The sequence below is a fragment of the Vanellus vanellus genome (assembly GCF_965231255.1).
Source record: "Vanellus vanellus genome assembly, chromosome: 1".
In the NCBI taxonomy this organism is placed as follows: domain Eukaryota; kingdom Metazoa; phylum Chordata; class Aves; order Charadriiformes; family Charadriidae; genus Vanellus; species Vanellus vanellus.
Genome location: NC_138905.1, coordinates 44,825,205 through 44,849,256, shown reverse-complemented (window position 1 = coordinate 44,849,256; position 24,052 = coordinate 44,825,205). Strand labels below are relative to the sequence as shown.

At 37.8% G+C, this 24,052-nt stretch overlaps 1 protein-coding gene across 1 annotated transcript in view; it reads right to left on the bottom strand.

Moving 5' to 3' along the window:
- The window catches only part of OTOGL (otogelin like), a gene marked incomplete at its 3' end in the record, with an annotated part of 97,062 nt that overhangs the window by 4,695 nt on the left and 68,315 nt on the right, over positions 1-24,052 (bottom strand). Inside the window, exons 37-57 of the mRNA XM_082482757.1 lie at positions 22,098-22,996; positions 21,238-21,415; positions 20,241-20,383; positions 18,863-18,886; positions 18,641-18,733; positions 17,795-17,984; positions 15,317-15,531; positions 11,585-11,726; positions 11,071-11,256; positions 10,360-10,572; positions 9,351-9,455; positions 9,044-9,151; positions 8,565-8,666; positions 7,411-7,515; positions 7,280-7,320; positions 6,736-6,799; positions 5,589-5,767; positions 5,152-5,256; positions 4,201-4,320; positions 2,187-2,232; positions 258-329 (exon numbers count right to left, since the gene is read on the bottom strand). Coding sequence (XP_082338883.1) covers positions 258-329; positions 2,187-2,232; positions 4,201-4,320; positions 5,152-5,256; positions 5,589-5,767; positions 6,736-6,799; positions 7,280-7,320; positions 7,411-7,515; positions 8,565-8,666; positions 9,044-9,151; positions 9,351-9,455; positions 10,360-10,572; positions 11,071-11,256; positions 11,585-11,726; positions 15,317-15,531; positions 17,795-17,984; positions 18,641-18,733; positions 18,863-18,886; positions 20,241-20,383; positions 21,238-21,415; positions 22,098-22,996 — 3,330 coding nt within the window. The remainder of the gene's footprint in view (positions 1-257; positions 330-2,186; positions 2,233-4,200; positions 4,321-5,151; positions 5,257-5,588; positions 5,768-6,735; positions 6,800-7,279; positions 7,321-7,410; positions 7,516-8,564; positions 8,667-9,043; positions 9,152-9,350; positions 9,456-10,359; positions 10,573-11,070; positions 11,257-11,584; positions 11,727-15,316; positions 15,532-17,794; positions 17,985-18,640; positions 18,734-18,862; positions 18,887-20,240; positions 20,384-21,237; positions 21,416-22,097; positions 22,997-24,052) is intronic.

Here is a 24,052-nt window from a genome sequence, read left to right as displayed (position 1 = left end):
TGAACAGGAGGAAGAATCATCAGTAGTATATACCATAAATGGATGAACCTAATTCTGACAGGTGCTGAGCAGTGAACCCTAACCGGGCTTTAGAAAAACACTGTCTGGAAGGCCCACAGAGGACCAGCATCTCTCAGTATCGGGCCCAGCACCAGTAACTGCATGGTAACATTTAATGATGATGACAGCTATATGCATATATCAAGCAGTGCTTACACTATTATTAAGAAAAGAAAATACATTATTAAAAATAATACCTGGTTCACAATTAATACTATCAGTAGGCACTACTGGACTAATGGCAAAGGGTAATAGACCCAATCCAGAACCTGGCAGAATCATTAGGAATATAAGTTTCTCATGAAATAAAAACATTTTTATATAAATGACATTTCATTAATTCTTACACTGCCAACTGCAATTTTTCTTTTAGCAAAAGTTGACGAGCTTTCCTGTTAGTCTTCCAAATTTAGGAAGTCTGCAGCTGCTTCAGGTCTCACTAAAGATGGCCTAAACTTTATTATTCTCCCGGTTAACACAAAACTGGAATGATGCTTCCTTTTAAACCAAACTTTTGCAATGACACTCTCTATGGCAAGGTAAGAATTAAATATATGCACTCACTTTGCATGCATTGAATCAAGCTCTTTCGGAAAGGTTATTGTCCCCATTAAAACCACAAGGTGCTGCAAGCTCTATTTATAAGTACTCTTTTTAACTGCTTCACCACAGGGCACATGCTTTTAGTTAAAAATAAAGCAAAATTAAAATAAAAATAAAAGAGCATATAATTGTATGAATTATATCTGGTCTTGTAGCAGCCACCTCAGCAAGTTATTTCTGAAGTATAACAATGCCTTTCCTGAGGCCACAGAATATGGCCAAAATGATAAAACTTCCTGGTCAACAGAAAACCAATAGCCATGAATTCTTTAGACTAATTTTCTAAATAAAGCCAACCTAATTTGAGGGGGTTTAGTTAAATATTTTTCAACGTAGCTTATCTCATTAGAGAAAGAATATTGATTAATAAGATTTTAGCACGATTGTGGAGTGTTAGTTTTCTCTGCTGATTCTCCTTTTTTTTAAAAAGTATTTTGTTTTATTCAAATAGCTTTTATTTTCTGTGTTTTGACTATGATAGAACAATACTTGCAGTTCATTTGCAAAGCTTTGCATAACTTGGAAACTTGAGTATTGTTCTGTGTTTGATAAAGATGAATATTGCCCTTTATATTGCAAAGTTATTTACATTGCACTTCTGAATTTTATTTAATAACTGTGCAATATATGGTAATAAGTCTGTGACAACTTATACAATATTGTTAAGTAATAAAAAAATTCTAAAGGCTAATTTGCTTATATATTTTAACTCTAATGTTGAACACAAAAAAGGCCCAAAAAGAGGGTGGAGGATTTTCTGTGGCATTCAGCACCTTCTTGCTCTACACAATTAGTTTTACACAATAGTGTTTTATTTTTATGTATATATAATTATATACCTTGATCATAAAACCTTTCCTAGTCAAAACTGCAGAGAAAATAATTTTGTTCTTAATCTACTTTTAAAATTGCATAACTTATGAAACCTTTATATAAGCTTGTGTCACAATTCATCATATTTTAAAGTTACACACTCAGAAAATGTGACTGAATTCCCAGATATTAAAAAGTCAATTTTATATAAGGGTTGCTAACAACAATATTACTATAACTTTTCCTCATTTGGGATTAAAAAAAAAAGAATTCCAGTATTTTGGCCCTAGAAAATACATACTACTGATACAGAATAAATTGGAAAGTTTGGAGACATATTTCAAAACATCATCAAATTAGAAATCATTTATCTTTTATGGTGAAAATCATATAGGCAATATTTTAGAGTCATCTTAGCAATAACGAGAATGTTTTCATTATTTTAATTGAGATAACTTTTCATCTTCCACAGGTTATACTTGGAGAGATTTGGTTATACTCCAGAACAATAATGTTAAAAATCACCAAGTCAGCAGCCAAATGAAGCAAGACCTTTTAATAGGAATAGTTAGGTAACTATAATGATTTTACGTGATTTGTGGGGGGACTGCATGCTCTTTCCTTTGTTATGTCCCAGCAACTGAAGTTAAAAACCACAGCCCTCCAAAACCAAAGCCAAACTAGCACATATTGCAGCCTTTATCACTTACAGGTCTTGCAGCAGCCGTCGTTATACGTCTGCACAATTCCTCCGTTCTAGGAAAATAAAGGGAGAATATATCAAAAAAGACTGTGCCCAATGCAAAGGTGAACTGTATCTCAAGACATTCTATGTTTTAAAGATGCCCAACTAATAAAAGATAGTATTACTGAAATCAAGAGAATACAGATATGTATGAGCTGAAGGTTTCGTTCACAAATTTTACAGCCTTTAGCACTGAAAATGAACTCGTCACTGCTTATCTGATCTGATCTGGTCTCCTTTGAATAAGCCACTTAGTTTCTATGAGCATCTTTTTATATCATCCAATACCATCTCTTTCACCACCACTGAGATTTATTAGGGTAGTTAAAAAAATTAATGTATGCAGCTTTGCTGATGATGTAAAAAGGGATTTATACTGTTCATATGCCAAGGAGAAAATTAATACCTAATAAGTAGCTCTTTATAAGATTAAATATATATGCATATATATACACACAGTTTTGAAAGAGAACTTTTAACTGCAGCAATTCAGAACTAATACTTTTTCTGAAACAATTGTAGTCTGTTATTGTTTTCTTCTAAAGTTGCTTGTTAGCAAGAAAGTAAAAATGTATCAAAGTGAAGAAAGTATCCTTTTGAAACTAAAAGAGAGCATGAGAGGGGGAGAGAGAGACTCTCAGAATCTGTCAGAATGGGTGCAAGCTAGAAACAAATGCCCGCAATTTTAGTGCATAGCCCAGAACTGCATATCAAGCAGACAACTGACCATCAATAGCACTCTTAAAGCAACAGAAAAAAGACATTTTAAATTTCCATCTTTTCATGCTAACATGCATTTTTTTATCTTGTTACAGAAAAATTACTGAATAAGTTGTTAAAGAACTTCTTAAATGAGCACTTAAACTTAGCCTCTTAAATCCATATTCCTAAATTATCCTGAGCTGCCTGTCAGAAGAGCTTTCTCCTTGACTACTGGCTCAAGTCTATGCTCAGCATCTCTGAAAAACAGGTCAGACTGAGTCAGGAAGTTAATTTTAGGGCTCTGTTCTTTAAAATCTTAACCATTATTACTAAGGGAAAATCCTAATAGATGGTGACAAAGGGATTCCAAGGAAGAAACTGAAGCATAAAGTCAAAGTAGAACAGGCATGAATTTTAGACAGAATGCCTTCTTGAGGATTGGAATAAATAAGGACTTTTTTAAACAAATGCAATGGATAAGTAGGACTTGTGCTAAATTTATAATCTGTAGTCAAGGCAGCGCTGGTTCTTACCCTCTCTACATGTATATTTATTTTATTGCTATTTGTAGCTTATATTAAATATATGGTGTACTGCAAGTGCAAGAACTAGAATTATAAGAAGTGTTATAAAGCTAGAGAAATATTAAATTAAAAGTTAAAATTGTAAACAAATATGTAATGTACATGAAGCATCCACATTCTTCAAACCAGTTTATATGGATATGCCACATTTACATTTTTAGATATATCATGTAGGTAGATATCCTTTCATGCATGATAGATATTTTTTTTTGTTAGACAAAGTTTAGTTTAAGAGATAATAAAGTTTATATATACTCTGTCATCTTTCTAATCTTTGCAATAGCTTAAGGAATTTTTAATATAGCCCACTTTTATATGCAGCATTTCTACATTGCTTGATCCAATTTGTTTAGTGTATGTGTTCTACAAACCTGGCAAAGTGTTATTCCAAACTAAAGTAAGACATAGTGATTATCATTTTGCATAGTGGTATGTCAAGCGTGACTCCAATTGCACAATAATTTAAGTGCAGTCATCATTAAGACCGAAAACAAACTTTCATACTCGTCACAGATGTTTTGTCAGTCAGAAAGCAAACAGAAACATAGAAAACAAGACTGTAAATTGTTCACTTACGTGTTCTTACTTACCACATTTTTAGTTTAAGGGAAGTGCATGAGGTACGCATGCATTGTCAAGTGTAAGGCAAACTCCAGATCAGTTATTGTCACTTACCTCACCAAAAGTACAAACCTTTGTACACTCAGTGTCGTTAAAAGGGGGACAGACAACACTGGATCCCAGTATGATGGCCCCTGCTGCAGTCTTTGCACATTTGTAGTTGGTGCAGTTGGAGCTCCAGGTGCTTCCTTCCTGAATATTTAAAACAAAACCATTGTCAGGAAAGACAAAACATTTCAGCATTATCTCCAACTCCAAATGTCTGTAAAAGTGGTGCCCTCATGCTGTAGTACCTACTGGAGTTGAAAGTTTTTTGCAAACCACCCACAGGCAGCAAAGGGAAAGCCCACCTACTGACTACCAGTGACGACTACTCCCTGCAGCCATGGCTCTACTCTCCAGCATACTGCTCAGCGTGGGTGTCCTAGTGCAGAACGAAAGGGCTCTGCACCAGGAAGAAAGTCCAATACTTTCTTTTGCTCCAGAAGCGATGGGAAGCGTGAACTAAGTCATGGCCACATCTAAATTTCCTGGTATGTGGATGCTGGAACACACCATCAGGATCCTGAACCTCAGTGCTTCAGTTTGCACACTTCCCTTCTGCAGAAACCAGAGAATGGGGAGAAGAGTGGTCCTGGGAGGAGGGGGACACAGGAGTTCTGATGTGGACTCAGAAGTGCCCAACTTGTCTAAATCACAGTCTGTGACTTAGAGTTACAATTTGATTCCTACCCTGCACTTAGAACATATCCAACCTTAAGTAAAGGATGACATTCACATATCTTTGGAGAAAATATTACAACCAATGAAATGAAATAAGGTATTCACCTTGTGTGAAATGGCAGGTCTTTATATAAACACACTTTTTTCCAATCATATGCCATAAATAGTCCCTAAGTGCATAACCAGCAGTAAGGATGTATGAAGCAAGACTCACAGCACGAGTTAACTAAGAAGTGACTGTCAGACACCTGTTTATCGTACCATTATAGTTATTTTCTATCTCTGTCCAGAGGCACTTACCTCATACACAATTAGTGTTCCATTCTCAGTATGAAAAGAGCAGGACACATTTTGACAGGTGCCACAACAAGTATGGTGACTAGCTGAAGGCATATATATTTGATGCTGGGAAGAAAGGAAAGCAAAAAAACAAACAAACAAACAAACAAAAACAAAAAACCAAATATTTTTTAACATGCAGTACAAGAAAATTCATTGATTTCTGAAACTAAAAATACCAAGAGAAACAACATATGGATGGATGGATATGTCTATGTATGCTACTAGAAATTGCCTCTCAAAATAATCCTGCAGGCACAAGATACACATCATCACTGTTAAGTTCTCAAGTTCTTGCTGAGCAAATAGGACTAGCAAAAGTCTTCTCTTTGACTTTCATCCTAGTTGTGCAGTTGTGCTCACAAATTGCACTGTTCCTGTATATTAAGAATACTCACAGCTTCACATTGCTGGGAACAGTTCACCATTGTGAAATGCATGGCATTGTATCCCGTGATCTGATCTTTTTCTTGTAAACACTGTACAGTGTAACAAAGGTCTCCATCCAAGTACTGAACCACTGACTGCCCAGGATTCAGTACTGTCACCTCTTGGAAGATACAGACATCATCCTTCTCTAACACCAAAAGAAATAGATGTTACCGGGGGGGGTGGGGGGTGGAAATCATCAAGCAAATTAACAGAATCACTGAAGACAGAAGTAGGGCAAAGTCCTATGCTCTGCAAAAGTTTTCTAACTTTTATACCTGATTGGTTTGTGGGTTTAATTACCAAATGGGGGTGAGGGGAGGAGAAGGTATAATTCAGCTTAAGAAAATGCTACAAAATGCAAAACTGCCTAAAACTGATACCGTTCCTACTATGGAAGTAAAAAAAAAAAATATCTGATGGTCTTATTTTTAAAGAATTTTAATATTTAACATTGGTCTAAGTACACTATATGAATAATTTTACACATCACAAAGTGTAGCCTTTCTGTCAATTAAATTAGTATGTTTACAATTACCTGTGGGACAGCAATATGCTCAAGTGGTACTCTGTGTGCGTACTTTGCTCCTGGAGGCACTTTAGCCTGGGCTGAAGTCAGGATTGCAGCATACCTCAAGCACCTCCATGTACAGTACAGCTGAAATTTAGTCTGCATGGGGTAACTGAGTGAGGGAAGGGAGCAGAGGTCTGATCTGAAGACTAGGCACCTACCCTCATGCTGGCTGGACAGGTCTGTTGCTCTGGTGTGAGATGTCATTGCTCTGGTGTGAGATGTCATCTCATTCGTGCTCGAGAGTGGACTAGGAGCAGTTGCAGTGCTCACACTCAGCTAAGGTTCACAACCTGCTTCCTATCTACCTCTCACCATACCTGATTGAAAGCATGGGCAGTTTTATGACACTCCTACACCCCCACCACAAAATGGATGGGTTAGCAGACAAAGCATCATATTCAGAAAAGACAGCATCATTGCATAACTAGGTAGGCACCCATAAAATCAAGATAAAAGGGTGTTTATATTCGAGAAGGTTATTAGGGTCCTATTTCTTTACTGTAAGCTAAAACAAACCAGATATAGGAATATGAAAAAGTTACCACAAATGTAGTGAGTGCATCCACAAGCGCTGGATATGCTATTATCTATTTTTTTAACTTCTCCCTTAGTATAAAAAGATAAAAGAGTTTGCAAGGTCATGCACAATTATATGTAGCGCTAAACAGACAGTTTTTCTCTAAAAATGTAAAATATTACTTTCATCACTTCCACCCCTGCTTTCATAAAAAAGAAAACTTGCGATGTACTCGAGAAACAATAGCACATTCAGAGTTACTCAATGTATTTATCTCTTTAAACAGGAACAAACCACTTCATTTTCTCTAGGAATGCATATAAACAGCAGAGTGGCTAAACCAGCATTTTTTCCTGAGATACTAAGTGAAATTTCCCCAGGGAATAGCTGACAGCGCTGCGCAGACACTTAATGGAGTCACATGCTTGAGCTGGGGACTGGGAGGCAGAGTCCCAGCCTGTCCCTGTTCAGCCTCATCACCCTTTACAATTAATTGAAACAAGGAGTGGAAAGGGAGGAGTAAGAGGGCTGAACACGATCAATAAAAATAAATGAAAGACAGCGCTTACCAATTTACAGGTCAGCGTAGTAGTGTTTTCACAGCTACATTCTGAGAAGAGAACAAGAAAAGCATATCAGTCAGTTAGCTAATTGTTAGCTTTTATTAACAGCAGTGACTAAGAAATAAAGCAATAATTACCACAGTGCCATTCTGGACAACACTGCCCAGGTATTTTTTCCTTCACAAGTCTCATGTCATCTGTGCAATTCATAGGGGGCTCCGAACAAAGATTCTCATCGCAAACTAAAAGGGGGGAAAGGACAGGTATGAGAATTTACTCCAAATTTCCTTTGACTTTTCCAGCTTATATTTCTCTTGATAAACTATTAAAAAAAAATAATCCTAAAAATTATTATACATTCTAAAAATAATGATTTCTTTATTGTGTTTCTTAAGCATCTCAATTATGTTTAGGACTGAAAAATAAACCAAGATTTTCAAAAGTGCTTTTAGTTGCCTTAGAACAAGTTTAAATTTTCAGAAAAGATCACACAGAAGTAATTTAATTTTCTTCCTACTTCAGAGTGACTCGAGCTGATAACCAGTAACAAAGACAACTAAAATCATAGCTTTTGGAAAAACATGCTTTTTTTTCATCTCGGCTTTGATGTAAAACACACTCCTGTAAGATAATAGGGAGCAACTGCCCTCCTAGGACCACTCTAATGAGAGAATACTTGCCTGTCTTATCAGAGGAGGCTTACCAAGACTCTGAAAAAAGACCACATACTAACTTTCTAGCTGCTAGAACAGTGACAAAAGCCTTTGCAGAAACTTTCACCTGGATGCAAGTACTAGGAAAAGGAAAAGACCAAAATGGGGAACCACCTGAAGTAAAAATCACTAAGCTCTAAACTTACTGGAAGGCAATTTAATTAAATTAAATTAGCCAAAGACTGTAATATTTCAAGAGTTAATGCAGGAATACTCCACTGATCTAAATTAAGCAGTAACACTTACAGACATTAGTTAAGAACATACAGTACAATTTCTGTGTTTTATAAGGCTAGCAAAGTGACTACATTAACACTGCAAATATTTTTCTTCTGGCTGCTCACTGTTTGAAGAGTAGTCAGCCCAGCAGTATTTGAAACCCTTGGCCTACTCCTTCCCCTAAAAGCTAAAAGTGCAAAGAAACTGCCTAAACATTAACAAATGGTACAACAGAGGAACAACATGGAAGCTGTTTTATTACAGGTGCTTTAATATATGAACAATTGTACATTTATACGCCAAGAATGTAATTTATACTAAATTTGGTGATGTATTGAACTGACAACAGTTACACTCACCGCAGTAGTAATGAGGACAACAGTAATGTATGGTATTAAGGTCTACAGTGAGAATTTCCCCTTCATTACACAAGGGAACAGGCTCAATACAGGATTCACAAACTAAATTAAAAACAAAAAATCAGATATTTACAAAGTTTTAAATACTAAAAAGTTAGCACATGTGAAGTCTATTTAATAGACTGTATAGCAGTGGTATTACATTTGTTACTTGCATAACAGAGCTTTTATGGATTGAGATTCAAATATAAAAGCATAACAAAATACGATATTCAAAATGGTGTTGGAAATAAAATATTCAATAAACCAAGAATAATTCGTGCTACAGCCAGACAGACCTGTGTGAAGTCCCACTGACCTCTCCAAGAATTCCTGGCATAAGTTACTAGGTTTAGACTTAGAGACTGTTTTTGTAAACACTTAACTATTTACTTAAATATTTAACTTAGTTTTCTGTAAAAATATTAGAGGCTTCTTACCACAGAGGTAAGAGAAACAACAGGGATCTTCTTGTTTTGCTTCAACAATAAATTGATCTTCTCTGCAGTCCAGCTGGGAAGCATTGAAACAGACTGAAGGATCACATTCTGTAGGATATGAAATAAAAGCATTTTTAAAAGTCACAAAAACAATACTAGAAAGGTAAAGAAAATATACTCTTCGTAGTAAAACGAAACACCCTAAATTGACTGTAAATCAAAAGTGACACAAAAGAGAAACACAAAAAAATATTGGAGAGTGTGATAAAAACATGTCCCAGTAACTATGTTTTTGTGTTTCCCTTACCACATCGGTACTGTGGACAGCAGGACAGGGGGTGGTAGCCTACCACTAATTTTTCATTAGGTTTGCATGTTGGAACGGCGTCGTCACACAATGACATGTTACATTCTGTGGAATAAAAAACCAATCAATTTTGATGTATTTGAACAGATACAAGTGCTATAGCTCAAGATATTTATACCATCTAGTATCAAGATCCGCAAACTAAGAGCAGCCCAAGTCATCTTAAAGTTCACTCTATACCATCACGTAGACCCCCAAGCTCAACTCAGGGCTGGCATAGCTCCATTCATGTGGCACTGTGCAAGCACAATTAGATCCCTCTTAAAACACTTATTTACTTGCTCTGCTTCCTACACACAAAGCCAGCTAAGGTGTCCCAGTGAAAATATTCCCTAAACAAATTGACAATACAGTGTCAGTTACAGGTAGCTAACTAATGAGCAAAAGCACCATATCAGCTGGACCGTTTGTTCTTGTTTTCCTTGAAGATGTTATGAAGAAATAAGTATCTTTTGCTTAACGTTTTAGGAGCAGTAAGCTTATTCCTTTTTTTCTAACAACCATGCCTAGACAGAATATTAGTATTCAGTGATCAGCTCTCAGAATACTGTTTCTGGCAAACAGCAGTAGGTCAGAGGATACTGCTCATGACACCAAAGCACTAATAAGAAAAGCAAACAGGCTCTGATGACTGCCCCAATTAGCAAGGTACTTCTGTCATTGAGTATTTATCAATTTCTTTTGAAATTCCACCCAAGAGCTTAAAAATTCATTTTTTTACAGAAGTTTTGTTTCACTAGTGGACTTCTGAGAAAAGAAAAAAAACTTATTTCTGTGAGTCAGTTCTTACAAAGAAAAGAAGCCTGCTTTGCTGGCCCAACCAGCCACAAGTACTTAAAAATAACTTCTGAAAAATGTTACCGTCAACCCTGTCTAAATATTGCCATCTGCCAGTGAATGTCAGCATTTACCTTATACTTCTGTTACTGAGAAAAAATGTGGTACATACCACAAACTTTTTTTGGACAGCAAGCTCTCTCTTCAATGACGTGGACAATAACTTCCCCTTCTCTTTCACAGACTGGTGGTGGATCCTCATTGCATTCAGGTTCTACAGCAACAACACTTCCATTTTCTAAACAGTTATACATGCAGCAGCCTCTCATGGACCCATTCCAGATCTCTCCAGCAGAGCGGGGTTGTCCTTTGTTATCTGTACATGCTGAGAGAAAAAAAAAACATTATATCCTTTCAACAAGTAGAGAGTGCAGCTTTCCTACAAGCAACTAGGAATTGCATAAAATTCTTGCATAAAATAAAAGCGCTGTGGAGTATTATGATCAAGGAATCCAAGAAAAGATGATTACCTTAAAATCCCCAAATGAATAAATGCTTCTCTATGGGTGAAAAGAAATACTGACTGCAAGGGAAAGAACCCGTCCATGCTATTCCTTCCTGAATACTCCAGGAAAGAAGGCCTGGGAGCTGCAGAAGAATGACCATCATTTTTCCTCAACAGAAGTACATCAGCAGTGGGTGTTGAATCCACATGAACTGAAAGCACAAACTGCTGTAGCTTGAGATACAGCTAGGCTTTGTTGAAGGGACCTGTACCAGATTCGCACTTACTGGGGACAGACACAGAAGTTAAACATCGCTTACACTGAGCTGCAGTTAATATTAGCATATCGGCAAAACCACTCTGTCCTGCTGCACTTACTACATTTTTCTTCAGGTATACAGAGGTCAGAGTCTGTTCTATGCAGAATAGTGCCATTTTTACACACGCAGTCTTCCCTTAAATAGGAACAGGGAGAATCTTCATAGAACCATTTATTCAAGCACGTCTTGGCTTCACAGGGTTGCACACAAGGCTGGTATTCCTTGCCCTCAGGACAACTCAATGCTGCAAGTCGTAAAAATAGGACATTGAGTGCTGCTGTTGCTCTTTTTCAGCATTTGGTTGGAGGTAGTGAGAACAAGTGTATCACAGAAAGCATGCATTTGTATTTTTAACAGCACTTAGGTAAGCAACTCATTCAATCAAGATTAAATCTGATTCATGACACTGACTAAAACAATACATCTTAAGAACTGTACCCTGATTTACTAATGCTGTGACAGAATGAGATAGTACTTCCAATAACAATAGAAATAAGTATATTTTAACTCCTCACTAAACACTGCAGCCGTATAAAGCCACATTGGGGTATAGAACATGGCTATCTGCTTACAACAGTAATCAGGTGTCCTCCATTTAATGCAGATGTTGTGCTTGTTGCATAAAGCCACATAAGCAGAAAGTGCATCACACTCATAATTCCAAAAATAAGTACTGTTGATCCACATCTTCTCACAAAACTCCTGTGGTGACACCTAGGAACATATTGTAAATGAGAATTAACAAGTAAAAGAGCTTTCTGTAATTAAAATAAATCATTAATTACACGAAATAATACAGCTGCAGGGGAGAAATAAACCACAAGTAATGTTTAAAGTAAAAAATACCATTTTTTTTCATAACACTTATTCTGCAAAACTTAAACTGCCAGAATTTTTTATGCTTATTAGTAGGCACAGAACACAGTCCTAATGAGACTGTCACCCTTCTTACAAGAACTTCTGCAGTATAGCCTTGTCAGCTAAAAGTCAACAATCTCAGCTAAACATTGTTGCTATACCTTCCATAAAGTCCCGATGTGAACAAATTATTACAGAGTGCTCTGTTTCTGTATCTATAGGACCCGTTAGCCTATGTTACTGTATCTAAATGCAGGTAGTCCAACCTGTCTTATTTCTGTTGGTTTTATTTGCATAAGCTTATAAGAAGGTGGAAAAAGTCAGCTCTCCCTGTGATTTCAGCAAATCTTCAAGCAGTTGCTCACTTGTGCCATAAAGTTTGTTACACTGATGACTGTTACATATCCTTGTCCTGCTGCTTCACGCCTATGAAGGACATAATACAGTCCATCTACTCTGGCTCTGCCACCATCAAGTACATGAAAGAAAACAAGATTCATAATGGATGAACCAAATGCTTGGCAATTTTGATGCTATGACAGGTTTTGCTATAAACCAGGAAAAGATGCAACTGCATTGCATCTGAGGCTGTGAGAGTTCTCCTGGAAACATGTATGTAGTAGGAATTCTGACTTTTCATATTCATAGAATCATAGAATGGTTTGAGTTGGAAGAGACCTTAAAGATCATCTAGTTCCAACCCCCCCGCCATGGGCAGGGACACCTCCCCCTAGACCAGGTTGGTCAAAGCCCCATCCAGCCTGGCCTTGAACACTTCCAGGGATGGGGCATCCACAACTTCTCTGGGCAACCTGTTCCAGTGTCTCACCGCACTCACTGTAAAGAATTTCTTCCTAATATCTAATCTAAATCCACCCTCACTCAGTTTAAAATCATTACCCCTCATCCTATCACTACACTCCCTGATAAAGAGTCCCTCCCCATCTTTCCTGTAGACCTCCTTTAAGTACTGGAAGGGCACTATAAGGTCTCCCCGGAGCCTTCTCCTCTTCAGGCTGAATAACCCCAAGCTCAGCCTGTCTTCATAGGAGAGGTGCTCCAGCCGTCTGATCATCTTTGTGGCCCTCCTCTGGACTCACTGCAACAGGCCCATGTCCTTCTTATGTTGGGGCCCCAGAGCTGGACACAGTACTCCAGACGGGGTCTCACGAGAGTGGAGTAGAGGGGGAGAATCACTTCCCTTGAGCTGCTGGCCATGCTTCTTTTAATGCAGCCCAGGGTGTGGTTGGCTTTCTGGGCTTCAAATGCACATTGCCACCTCATGTTGAGCTTCTCATCAATCAGTACCCCCAAGTCCTTCTCCTCAGGGCTGCTCTCAATCCATTCTCTGCCCAGCCTGTATTTGTGCTTGGGATTGCCCTGACCCTTGTGCAGGACCTTGCACTTGGCCTTGTTAAACTTCATGAGGTTTGCATAGGCCCACGTCTCAAGCCTGTCCAGGTCCCTCTGAATGGCATCCCTTCCTTCCAGCATGTCAACTGCACCACACAGCTTGGTGTCATCAGCAAACTTTCTGAGGGTGCACTCAATCACACCATCCATGTTGCCAACAAAGATGTTAAACAGCACTGGTCCCAGTACCGAACCCTGAGGAATGCCACTCATCATTGCTCACCACTTGGACATCAGGCTGTTGACCACAACTCTTTGAGTGCAACCATCCAGCCAATTCCTTACCCACTGAGTGGTCCATCCATCAAATCCATGTCTCTCCAATTTTGAGACAAGGATGTCATGTGGAACATTATCAAGTGCTTTGCAGAAGTCCAGGCAGATGATATCAGTTGCTCTTCCCTTTTCCACCAGTGCCATAACCCTGTCATAGAAGAACCTCCTGGATTGCTTATGCCCTGCTGTGTTGTCCCTCCAAAAGATATTGGGGTGGTTGAAGTTCTCCATGAGGACCAGGGCTTGTGAAAGTGAGGCTGCTCCTATCTGTCTATAGAGGGCCTCATCTGCTCAGTTTTCCTGGTCAGGTGGCCTGTAGCATACCCCCACTGTCACCTGTCCCTGCAGTCCATTTCATCCTGACCCATAAGCTCTCAGTCGGCTCCTCATCTGTCCCCAGGCAGAGCTCCACGCACTCCATCTGGTCGTTTACAGAGGGGGCACACACTCTGCTCATCTGCCCTGCCTGTCCTTCCTAAAGAGCCTGTGACCTTCCATTCCAACACTCCAGTGTTAGGAGCCATCCCACCACATCTCCATGATGCCAATAAGATCATAGCCCTGCAGGCAAGCACATGTCCACATCTGTAACTCCTCTTGTTTATTCCCCATTCTACCTGCATTTGTATAGAGGCATTTAAGTTGAGCCTCCGATGAAGCTGACTTACTGGCTGGAGTAGCTGGAATTCCTTTGCGCTGCACTACCCTTTAATTATTTTTAAATGACATATGTTAAAACAGTTATGAAAAGCATCCTGCTACCCACTGGTGCTACTCTCCCTTCTTGATTCCAAAGTGTTTGATTCCACTGCTCCTTCCCATTAAGTTTCTGTGGCAAATATCTATTAGCATTTAAAAAAAAAAATCTCTTTAACCCCTTCCTTTCAGAAGAACTCCCTCCATTTTTTTTCTAACTGGGGAAAGTGAGGAGAGGTCTTGGGGAATTTGAAGGAAGGGGCTCAGCTGCCTGCAATACATTTAACAGTGTTTCTCTGTGATGAAAACCAGAGTAACACAACGCAAACCAAGGGTGGAAAGGCAGAACAGCAAGTGAATCAGTAATCTGGACACGTCTATCTCTGAGAAAGAAAGGGCCACTTGAGTAATTAATCCTTTTTATTTTGAATTAAGTGGGAAAAGTAAGTCAGACCTCAGAGACTTGGGGCATCCTCATTTCCCGTTCCGGGAAGCAGCTGTGCTGCGCTACCTACCTCTTGTGGCAGTCCGTATGCTACAGCTATATCCCCATTAGAAAGTACAGTGTCCAGAAACAAATGAGAATGGTTTCTGTAAGAAATGCTACCAAATTGTCAATGTAATAGTGACTACATCAAAATCTGTTTAACTGGAAATTTCTTTAGTCCAATCAGTCTCTGACCACATGAGTAGTTGTTGTATGCAGCAGAAGCATGAGGCTTTCCATTCTAGTGACTTGTTTAAAGCATTTATTAAAAATAACTCTTTTGGAATGCGTTTGTGTTGAGATGGTGATCTGGTGTCTCTTCTTAGAGCTTTGCCTCCTCAATGATGTAAGAAACAGCATAATAACATAGGGATACATTTAGATGTGTATTTACAAGGGACAACGTGACAAAAGTATTAAAGCCAACATGACAGAGGTATTAAAGGCACCCAACCCGTTGTCAACTCATGAAAATAAGCAAAATATAAAAAAATGTTTGCATCTCTCACTCTTTTCTTAACTGTATACCTTTTATTTAATTTGCATCTGGAATTTCTCTGATCTTTGTACTCACTTTCTTGTGACAAGGGGTGAAAATACTTCTGTTTAACAGTTCCATACAGTAAGTGCAGTTATCTTCAGTACAGTTTCTTACTGGCCTCCTGGTTGTTACATCAAGTGATTTCTCGATTTCCCAACTCTTAATGAACACCTCAATTTCCTCCATATTTGTAATTATGGTCCTGTTCTGCATTTTCAGGTCATCAGTAGGGTCTCCATTACATACCCCTGGAGACAGAGCATCACATTCAAAACACAAACAGACATGCCATATTGCTTCATTTGGGAAAGGAAAACGCACTTGATAAGGTGAGATTTACCATCAGGCTCACCTGTGAGACTTAGACATCTCAATTTGTAAATGAAAGCAGCTGTATGTCCACTGTAGTTCCAACCCTCTACTTCTGATTTTAGTTGTCAGCTCATTTGCTCAGCAAAACAAGCAGATCATACACTACAAGTAATGAGAATTTTCCTGACAATGCATTAACTTTTGAGAAAAACTTCTCCCAAAATGTGCTGTTGAGTGTAGCAAATTCACTGACATGGCATCAGATTCTGATCTCATTTTACTGAACAGCAATCAGCTCCATGGGAGTAAATGTAGCTGACTTTCAAATTAATTGCATGTCGCTGATGATATGACACTGTATTGAAATTTAATTGAACATTCTAAATGCAAGAAGTTGTGAAGGGAATCTTTTGATGAACAAATTACCTTCTCGAGAGAAAATATTTTTCTCACTCAATTTATTAATACAAAACCACTGAAAAAAACCCGCCCCACCCAAACCCCTGACATCCATTCGCACCTGAATTCATTACTGTATGTATTCAGTTAATTCATCAATGAAAACAAATACTTCCTATAAGCACATAACAAGTCATTAACGCCAGAATTTTAATCTTCGTAATAGTGTTTACATCCCAGGGACTGATCAGCCGAAGTTCCCATATCCTTTTTTCCTCTTGCCTTCTGGATTGCTAACCACACCCTATGTCCTTGCCTTCATGCTTCCAGCCCTGCATGCTGATACTCTCCCGGGCCCCGTGTCAGAGCAGGCCTTGCTTGGCATGACAGGCTGTTGTTCCCTCAGACAGCACGGAGAAACACAGAGGATGGTATTAGCATGATAAGAAGCATTTGACAGTAGCACCGCTTTCCAGTATTCTTAACACTTCTGCTTCTTGCTGCTGTCCCAATGGCATCCCACAAACTGCACTGGCGTTAAAGTTTGTAGGGCCATACTGCAGAGTTGCAGAATGAATGCAACTTTAAAAATAAAGCAAATTTACCACATATAGTCCCACAATTTTTTCAGTATGAGAGGGAGAGGATAGGAGCGTCCCAGACGGGAACAAATGGCAGAGAATGGGAAAGAAGCACTTAAAGGAAGCTTCAGACTACTGCAAAATATCAGGTAGAGCACCACTTTACAGCAGAGGCTGGATTTGTCTGCATAGTCTTCCTCTTTCTGTCTCTTCATGGCACAAAGAGTAACTATTCTATAATCCTTTCTATATTTGTTCTCATCTCATCCCAATCTTTTTCAGCATGCATAGAAAAGATGGCATCATACTGGGAAAAGATGTGGTACATGGCAGGGCAAGCATTCGCTTTCTGTCACTAGATCTAGGACAGCCTTTCCTTTTGTTCAAGCAGAATATAGCAATTGATTTTAAAAACTTAATTTGTTTATATGTATATTTAAACCATATCTGAATTGGTTTGTTTGCTTTTTAAACTAAAAGCAGTTTAAAAGATGATTAAAAGTTCATTTTCCTGATCAATATGAGGTTGATTCTGTAAAATTACAATGCACCAGAAAATGAACAATTATGATAGAATTAAAGTAACTCTAAAATACCAGCTTACACTTTTCCATATAATTCATACTGGCAGAATTATAAAAAGGCTATCAGGGAAGCCTGAAACATGCTAAATTTACTGTCATTGTAATTTAAGTCTGAGACACCTCAGCACAGTTTTGGACCTTGTTTCCAACCTTAAAGAGGTCTGAATTTGGATTCTCAGGGGACTTGGACCCTGCCCAAGATACACCTTTTATCAGTATTTGCAGCTGCCACTGCTAACATCTCACAGTTATTCTTTTCTCCCATAATCACTGAAATATCCTGTCACTACCTGAACTTCTTCAGCAGCCACTTCTCCATCGAAAATTTTTCCCTTTTCTTTACTGGACTTCAACAATATTCTTAAACATAGGCAGAGATGAGCACATTTTTAAAAGTTAATTAGATACAATGCACTGGTCATTACTTGCTCTGAAAACTACTAGCAAGCAGTGCTTTGAAACAGAATTATTGATTTATTATTATTAATACAATTTCACAAGCCCACCTCAAATGGGCTTGTCAGTGTAGTTAATAGGAGTCACAAGGGGAGCTATAGGGACAGCAGGTCACAGACACAAAAGGGAGGTGTACATTTTGAATGAGAAATTATTAAATAAGAAAAACGTTGCCTCACCACAAAGTCCTTCTGTCTTCATCGATGTGTTAGAGTGTAATCCATACTGTATATCTATGATGCCTGTAATGTGAGCCCACTTGATGCTAATACCAGCTGGGGTATTAACGACATACATTGCACCAGTATCCTGGATACTCAGTCCTTCTTTTGAAAATGGTAATGATTGAATTACAGAATCCACTACTACCTAAAATAAAGCAAACACATTTTAGTGATAAAAACAGATTGTGAAGATGTATTTTATATGTCTTTGCATTTTATAGCAAAGGATATTTTTACAGCCTCTGCCACATACAATAACAGCCACAGTACTTAAATCACAGATTTCCTATAACTGCAAATGAAGTAGGCAAGAGAAAAAGTGATGATACAAAAATCTTTCTAATTAAGGAAGCTATAAAGCTTATTTATCACATATAGTATGATAAAAAATAAAACAACCCTCATCCCAATTATTCAAATTTATCTGTTCCGACCTGTTATTGACTAGCAGGAAAGGCAGCTTAAGTATTTCTTACGCCTTGGAACATTTCTGTCTAGTTCTCAGTTTTCTGGAAATATAGTCTCAAGTTTATACTTTATATGCCTTTTGCAGCTTCCTTAAAATCCCAAAAGAACTTTGAAGTGTCATTTGGGATAAATAACATATAAGTGAAGCACAGTACCAGAAATGTATACTTTTTGCTTCTAACATACTATGAATTACTGGGAACCTGAATTGCAAAAGTGATCCCAATCCTGTAGTACATTCATGAGAAGTCTGATCCATCGCATTCTACAACAGAAGAGCTCTACAGGTATCTTTAAGTGTACACATGCTGTATACTGGTGATACATACTTACTTTTCTTGCTAAACGATTGATAAGTAATTTATAGGTGCGTGTTGTTACATTTAATTTCTTAAAACAGAGCCCTGAAGTGTTTGCAGGGGGGACCTTGAAAGAAAAGGGATAAACAAGTTTAGTTACTACTGTTTTTCTAATTCTCTACCAGTGCTATAGGGAACTTTTCAACAGGTGTAATATTAGTATATTTTATAATTAGTAAAAGAAAAAAGTACTTACTAGTTTTCTTATTGAATTTGCACTCTGGAAAACATTAAAAATAGATTAGATGTGCAATGATAATCAGTAGCATTCTTATTTGGCAAAAATAAGTTGATTGTTTTCTTTGTGTTTGAAGTTCTACAATCAGCTCCATAATTAAAGTAATTTAAATATTCCTTAAAAATAATGAAAAATACGCATTTCCCAGCCAATGTAGCGCACCTTTCTATGAACTATTTTTAGAAACTTGATTTACTTGTTAAAGATTTAAATCAAAGGGGTTTATGTGGAAAACAATACAGAAAAGATAACACAAGGACCTGAACAAGTTGAATTAGAAATACATAGCAATACAGTGGTCACGCTGATAAAATCCCCTGACCTAGCTTTGATAAAACTTCTATTTTACCAAGGCATCTTTCTGCACAAAATTGCAGCTCTATATACCATACCTCAGCTGGCTTTTAACTAAACAGCTTTAACATTGAGAGCAATTCATCACTAGCATCACGAGATTCAGCATATGCTGCAAAGCTGTTTCAAAAAATATTTCTTAAAGAACTGCAGCTACAGACTTCTAAAGCTCCTCTGCCTACGTGAGCTGCATTTACAGCTTTAGACTGCAACCAAGAACAGTGAAGAGAGCAATTTAAAAGAAAACCTCTAAAACAGTGTAAGACTTGGGACTTAAAAATCGAATATACAGTTGTCCCAGGGGGAGTAGATATGAGGCCGAATAGGGATGGGAAGGATAGAAGCTTGATGAAGTTCCTCATCAGGAGCTTGTTCATCCACAAACCAAGGGCGGCAATACAAGCCAGTTGTTCAAGGGTTGCGTAAATTAGGGCTATGGACAATGCGAAGGAAATGTATGTATAGACTCTAAGGATGAGACTGACCTGGCCTAAACTGGCAGTCTAAAAATAAAAAGGCTGGATCCCCTCTGTACGCAATGCAGAGTTAGACAACTACAAAGAACAACTCATCACACTAATCCCGAATTCATTAATACCTTCCTAAAAGAACTACAGAAGATTTTTTTGACTATTCCAAATATTTTATTATTTGGACCACATTGTGAAGTATAAATTCAGAGCCTCAAGAAGATTTGTGGGTGGGGAGCCTGAAGTTATATTACCCCTGATAATTTAAAAGGAACCTACATTTGAATTTCCTTATAACATAATACAACAATTACTATTTAACCTGAGATAAGACTCGTTTCTCTAGACAGCATGATGAAGCACGATCCTTGAAAATTAAATAACTGGCCATTTTTCAATGGGTATGGCTTTTATCTGAAAGTTTTAAGTGATACATTTTTGCAGAATTTCATACCTGTAACACAAAAATTCAAGAAACTCTTACAATTATTGTGGAAATGCAAGAATCTTACCTGATTAGCAGGACATTTTTCAATATGAGCAACAATAATTTCTCCTGGTAACTTGACTAAAATGTAGGAAGCCATATTACAGAGGGCTATGTTGTTTCCATCGAATGTGATAACACTCAGTTCAGACAGTACAGAACATTGACCTAAAAAATAACTGTCATTTAATGAGGTTACCACAAAACCGAATACAAGGCATTTCTAAAAACTTTCATATTTGCTTTCATATGGCACATGTTCATATATACATAGATGACCTTGTTCTGCAGACAGCATACTGAGCCATGAGCAGAAACGTACATCCTACGTTAGTCAATGGGAATACGTTAACCTACTGCTATGTGTCCGGTGTAGGGGAGAAAGTTTAAATTGATGAAAAATGTCACTTAAGTCAACGTTTTCCAGACAAGGTCAATGAATCTGCACATTGTCAGATAAAATATATGCATTAAAATCTGCATTTTTTGAGATACTGATAACAAGAGACTGTTCTGTTCTGTATGTAAAAGTGCGATATTGGTTTCAGTAGTGCTGCAAGGTTTTTGATATGACTTCTCTTTGTTGTTTTTTTTCCCTTGACAGACAGTCATCTGCCAGTTTCTGCAGTTTCTAAACACGAGTGAAAACTGCAGTTAGAATTAACTGAAATTTGGGGGTTCTGTCTTTCAGAAAATGACGGTATTTCTTTTTTCTTCACAAAGTGTTCAAACCTCAACATTTCTACTGATATAAATTCTGAAAAGTCTCAGCTGGAATATGTTGATGTTCATGTTGCAGATTTTATTTCAATGTTTTCATTCAAAACAAAATATTTTTACTCTCTTGAATGTTAACTCAAAGATACCAAAACATTCAGTATATTTCATTCCATTTTGCTGATGAACAGCTCTTCTAAATTCATTTCAACCTCATATTCCCACTGTAATAAACCCTTAATTTATTACTTGAAATTTACAGATCAAGGGTCTATGTTGTATTTAAAAATAAAACAGTGACTTACAGGGACATTCCCATTCTGGGCAACAACTGTCAGTGTTGACTTGAACTGGCATTCCTCGAAAACCACAGTCTGGCTTCTGCACATCCTTAGGGCAGTTCCTTGAAAGGTTGTATAACATCCAACCCGTATTAACACATACATACTGGCTACATTTGTCGACAGGTTCAAGGTATCTTGGCTGTCATATAAGGAAAAAACAACCAGAATCAACTTTACATTCATTGCCCTTATGAAGTCCAAGCCATCTCTTGTTCATCACTCTGCTCTGAGGCAGAATCAGTGTATCTATATGACCACTCATCAGTTGTTTCGGAATTAATAGCTTTTGTATGGTTGTAACAGGTGACAATGATGCACATCTGTATGCCCACACCCTTCCTGTTCCATCTAGCTTTGGTGGAACACTCTATGTAAAACATTATGCATTGAGGCTATATGTTATACTCAGTAATAATCTGAAGCATTTTAAGAAATACAGATTCGTGCTTTCCCATCATTTTAAACCCTATTACAAATAAATAAATGGAAAAAAGAAAGACAGGGTAAGAGTATGCTGAAGCCTCAAAATTCCATGGATTGTGGCTTTTTCTGCACCTTAGAAATATATTTGGCTATATCAGCACGTAGCTTTAAAAGCCATTTTATTCCAGAGCAATACCTCCAAGTTGCAAAATATACCAGGGCAGTATAAGAGAAGCAATACAACAATCCTCTAAGAATAATTGGGTATTTTAAAATAGATAAATAAAAAAAGGGAGATATTTAAAATCTCTGATATTACATCGCATAAGAGAATGGACTGAAAAGCAATACATATTTTAACACATAAAAAATAATCATACTAACTAAACTGATCATACCACACATTTGGAAGGTGTTGACATCAGTGTATGCATCATTGTACCAAAGGAAGCCTTGTCAGCTGTAGCTGTCATTGTCTCTGTGCTCGCCAAAGAAGTTGGTGTTTCCACAGGCTCTGAAGAGGAGGGCAGAGCCATTCCACCACTAGAATGAGATAAATCTATTACAGTTCTGGTCTGCAGCTCTGTGGGCTCTGTTAAACCAAAATAAGGTGTAATGTTTTTCTGTGTTGGGATTTTGGACCAATCTGATGTTACATCCAGGGCTCCAGGAAGAGAGAGATTTTTTGCTGAGGTGGTATTTCTTGAAAAAGGCAAACTCTGAACTGTAGATACTGTCAAAAAAGGCAGAGAAGATTTCTCGGTTGTGGTTAACTTTGTCTTGGTAACATTTCTTTGCTCATCTGAAGTCTCACCACTTTCTAAAACATCCACAGTTCTTTCAAATGAGGTTGCATATTTAACTTCTGAAGCTGTAAATGAGGTACTTTTCATCTTTGATAATGGACTTGTAGTACCAGTTGTTTTAACCATCATTTTTGGAGTTTCTTTAGTGCTCTCTGAAGCTTGAGTCGCTGTGGATGTAAATAAAGATTCCTGCGACACATGCATGGGTGTTTCTGTGGTGGTAGGAACTGAAGCTGAAGCCATATAAAATCCCAAATTGGCAACAAAAGAATCAGTGGTCTTTGTAGTAATCCCAGAGGCTACAGTAGTGCCAGAAGCAACTAATAAACTGGCTGAAGAGCTAGGTGGTATTTTTGCAAAAATATAAGGTGTTTTTAAGGATGTAGCATTCACTGTTGTTTTCATGATCATCGGTGTAGTGGATTGAGTGGTGATTCCAGCTGATATTTTTCCATCTTCTTCTGAAGAACTTACTGAAGAAGTCTGTTTTCCTAGAGAAATAGTAGAGATACGAGTGGTCTTAGGAGGAGGTGAAGACATAGAGACCTTACTGGATTGGTATTCTAAAGTGGCTTCAGGAGCTGTAGGCATTAGTAAAGAGGGCATTATAATGGATGTTTTTAGCGCTGTTGAAAGGCTGGTAGAAGGGCTTATGTTTAAAGTGAATGTAGTAAAATCTACAGAAGAAGTTGCAAAGTCTATAACTGGACTTTTTGAGGTTCCATGTGTACCTAGAGGTGAAACTGGTTTTTGGGTAGCAGTTATATTTTGTGTTAGTGATGGTGTCCTACTGTCTATGGGAATCAATGAAGAACTTGTAGTATGAGACGTCACATAAAATGGTATTGATGGTGATAACAAGATTGTAAATAAAGATGGTGCCTTTGTAAGAGAATGATCTTTAGGAATGAAAGTGCTTGAATTTAGTGCCACAGTGTCATTTTTCAGTCCTGTATGTGAACTGCTTGGGTACTCTGTAATTTCTGAAGTGGCTATTAATGTAGCATTTAGAGGTAATACTGATGTCCTAGGAGGGAAGACTGTAGAACTACTGGATTTCTTTGGCTTTTTAGAAATGGATGACACTGAAAAGGAATCAGCGTGTCTCATGTATTTATTTTCTGTTGAGCCTTTACTTGCTATAGACATATCAGAGATTGTTGTATTGACTAGAAGAGTGGAAGCAGTGGAAGGTACTTTATAAAGACTTTTGGAGGCAACAGTGACATCTGCCGTAGCTTTAGGCTTCAGGGAGGTAATCAAAGAATGCACTGGTATAGATAGCGTGCGTGTTACGGAAGGACTCAAAGAGGTGCTTACAAGGATTTGAGAAGCAACTTTAGGTGAAGATACCGTCATTATGGGCAGACCAGCAGAAATACTGCCTTTTATTAATGGAGATGTCTGCTTGGGAGCAGTCACTGAAATTTCCACTGAAGATAAAAATGTCTTTGGAGAAAAACTAGCTAAAGAACTTGAATTTAAAGATATCGGAGAAGTTTTAGACAAGGGGTTTGCTGTTTCAAAATAGGAAGCTGTGATTAATT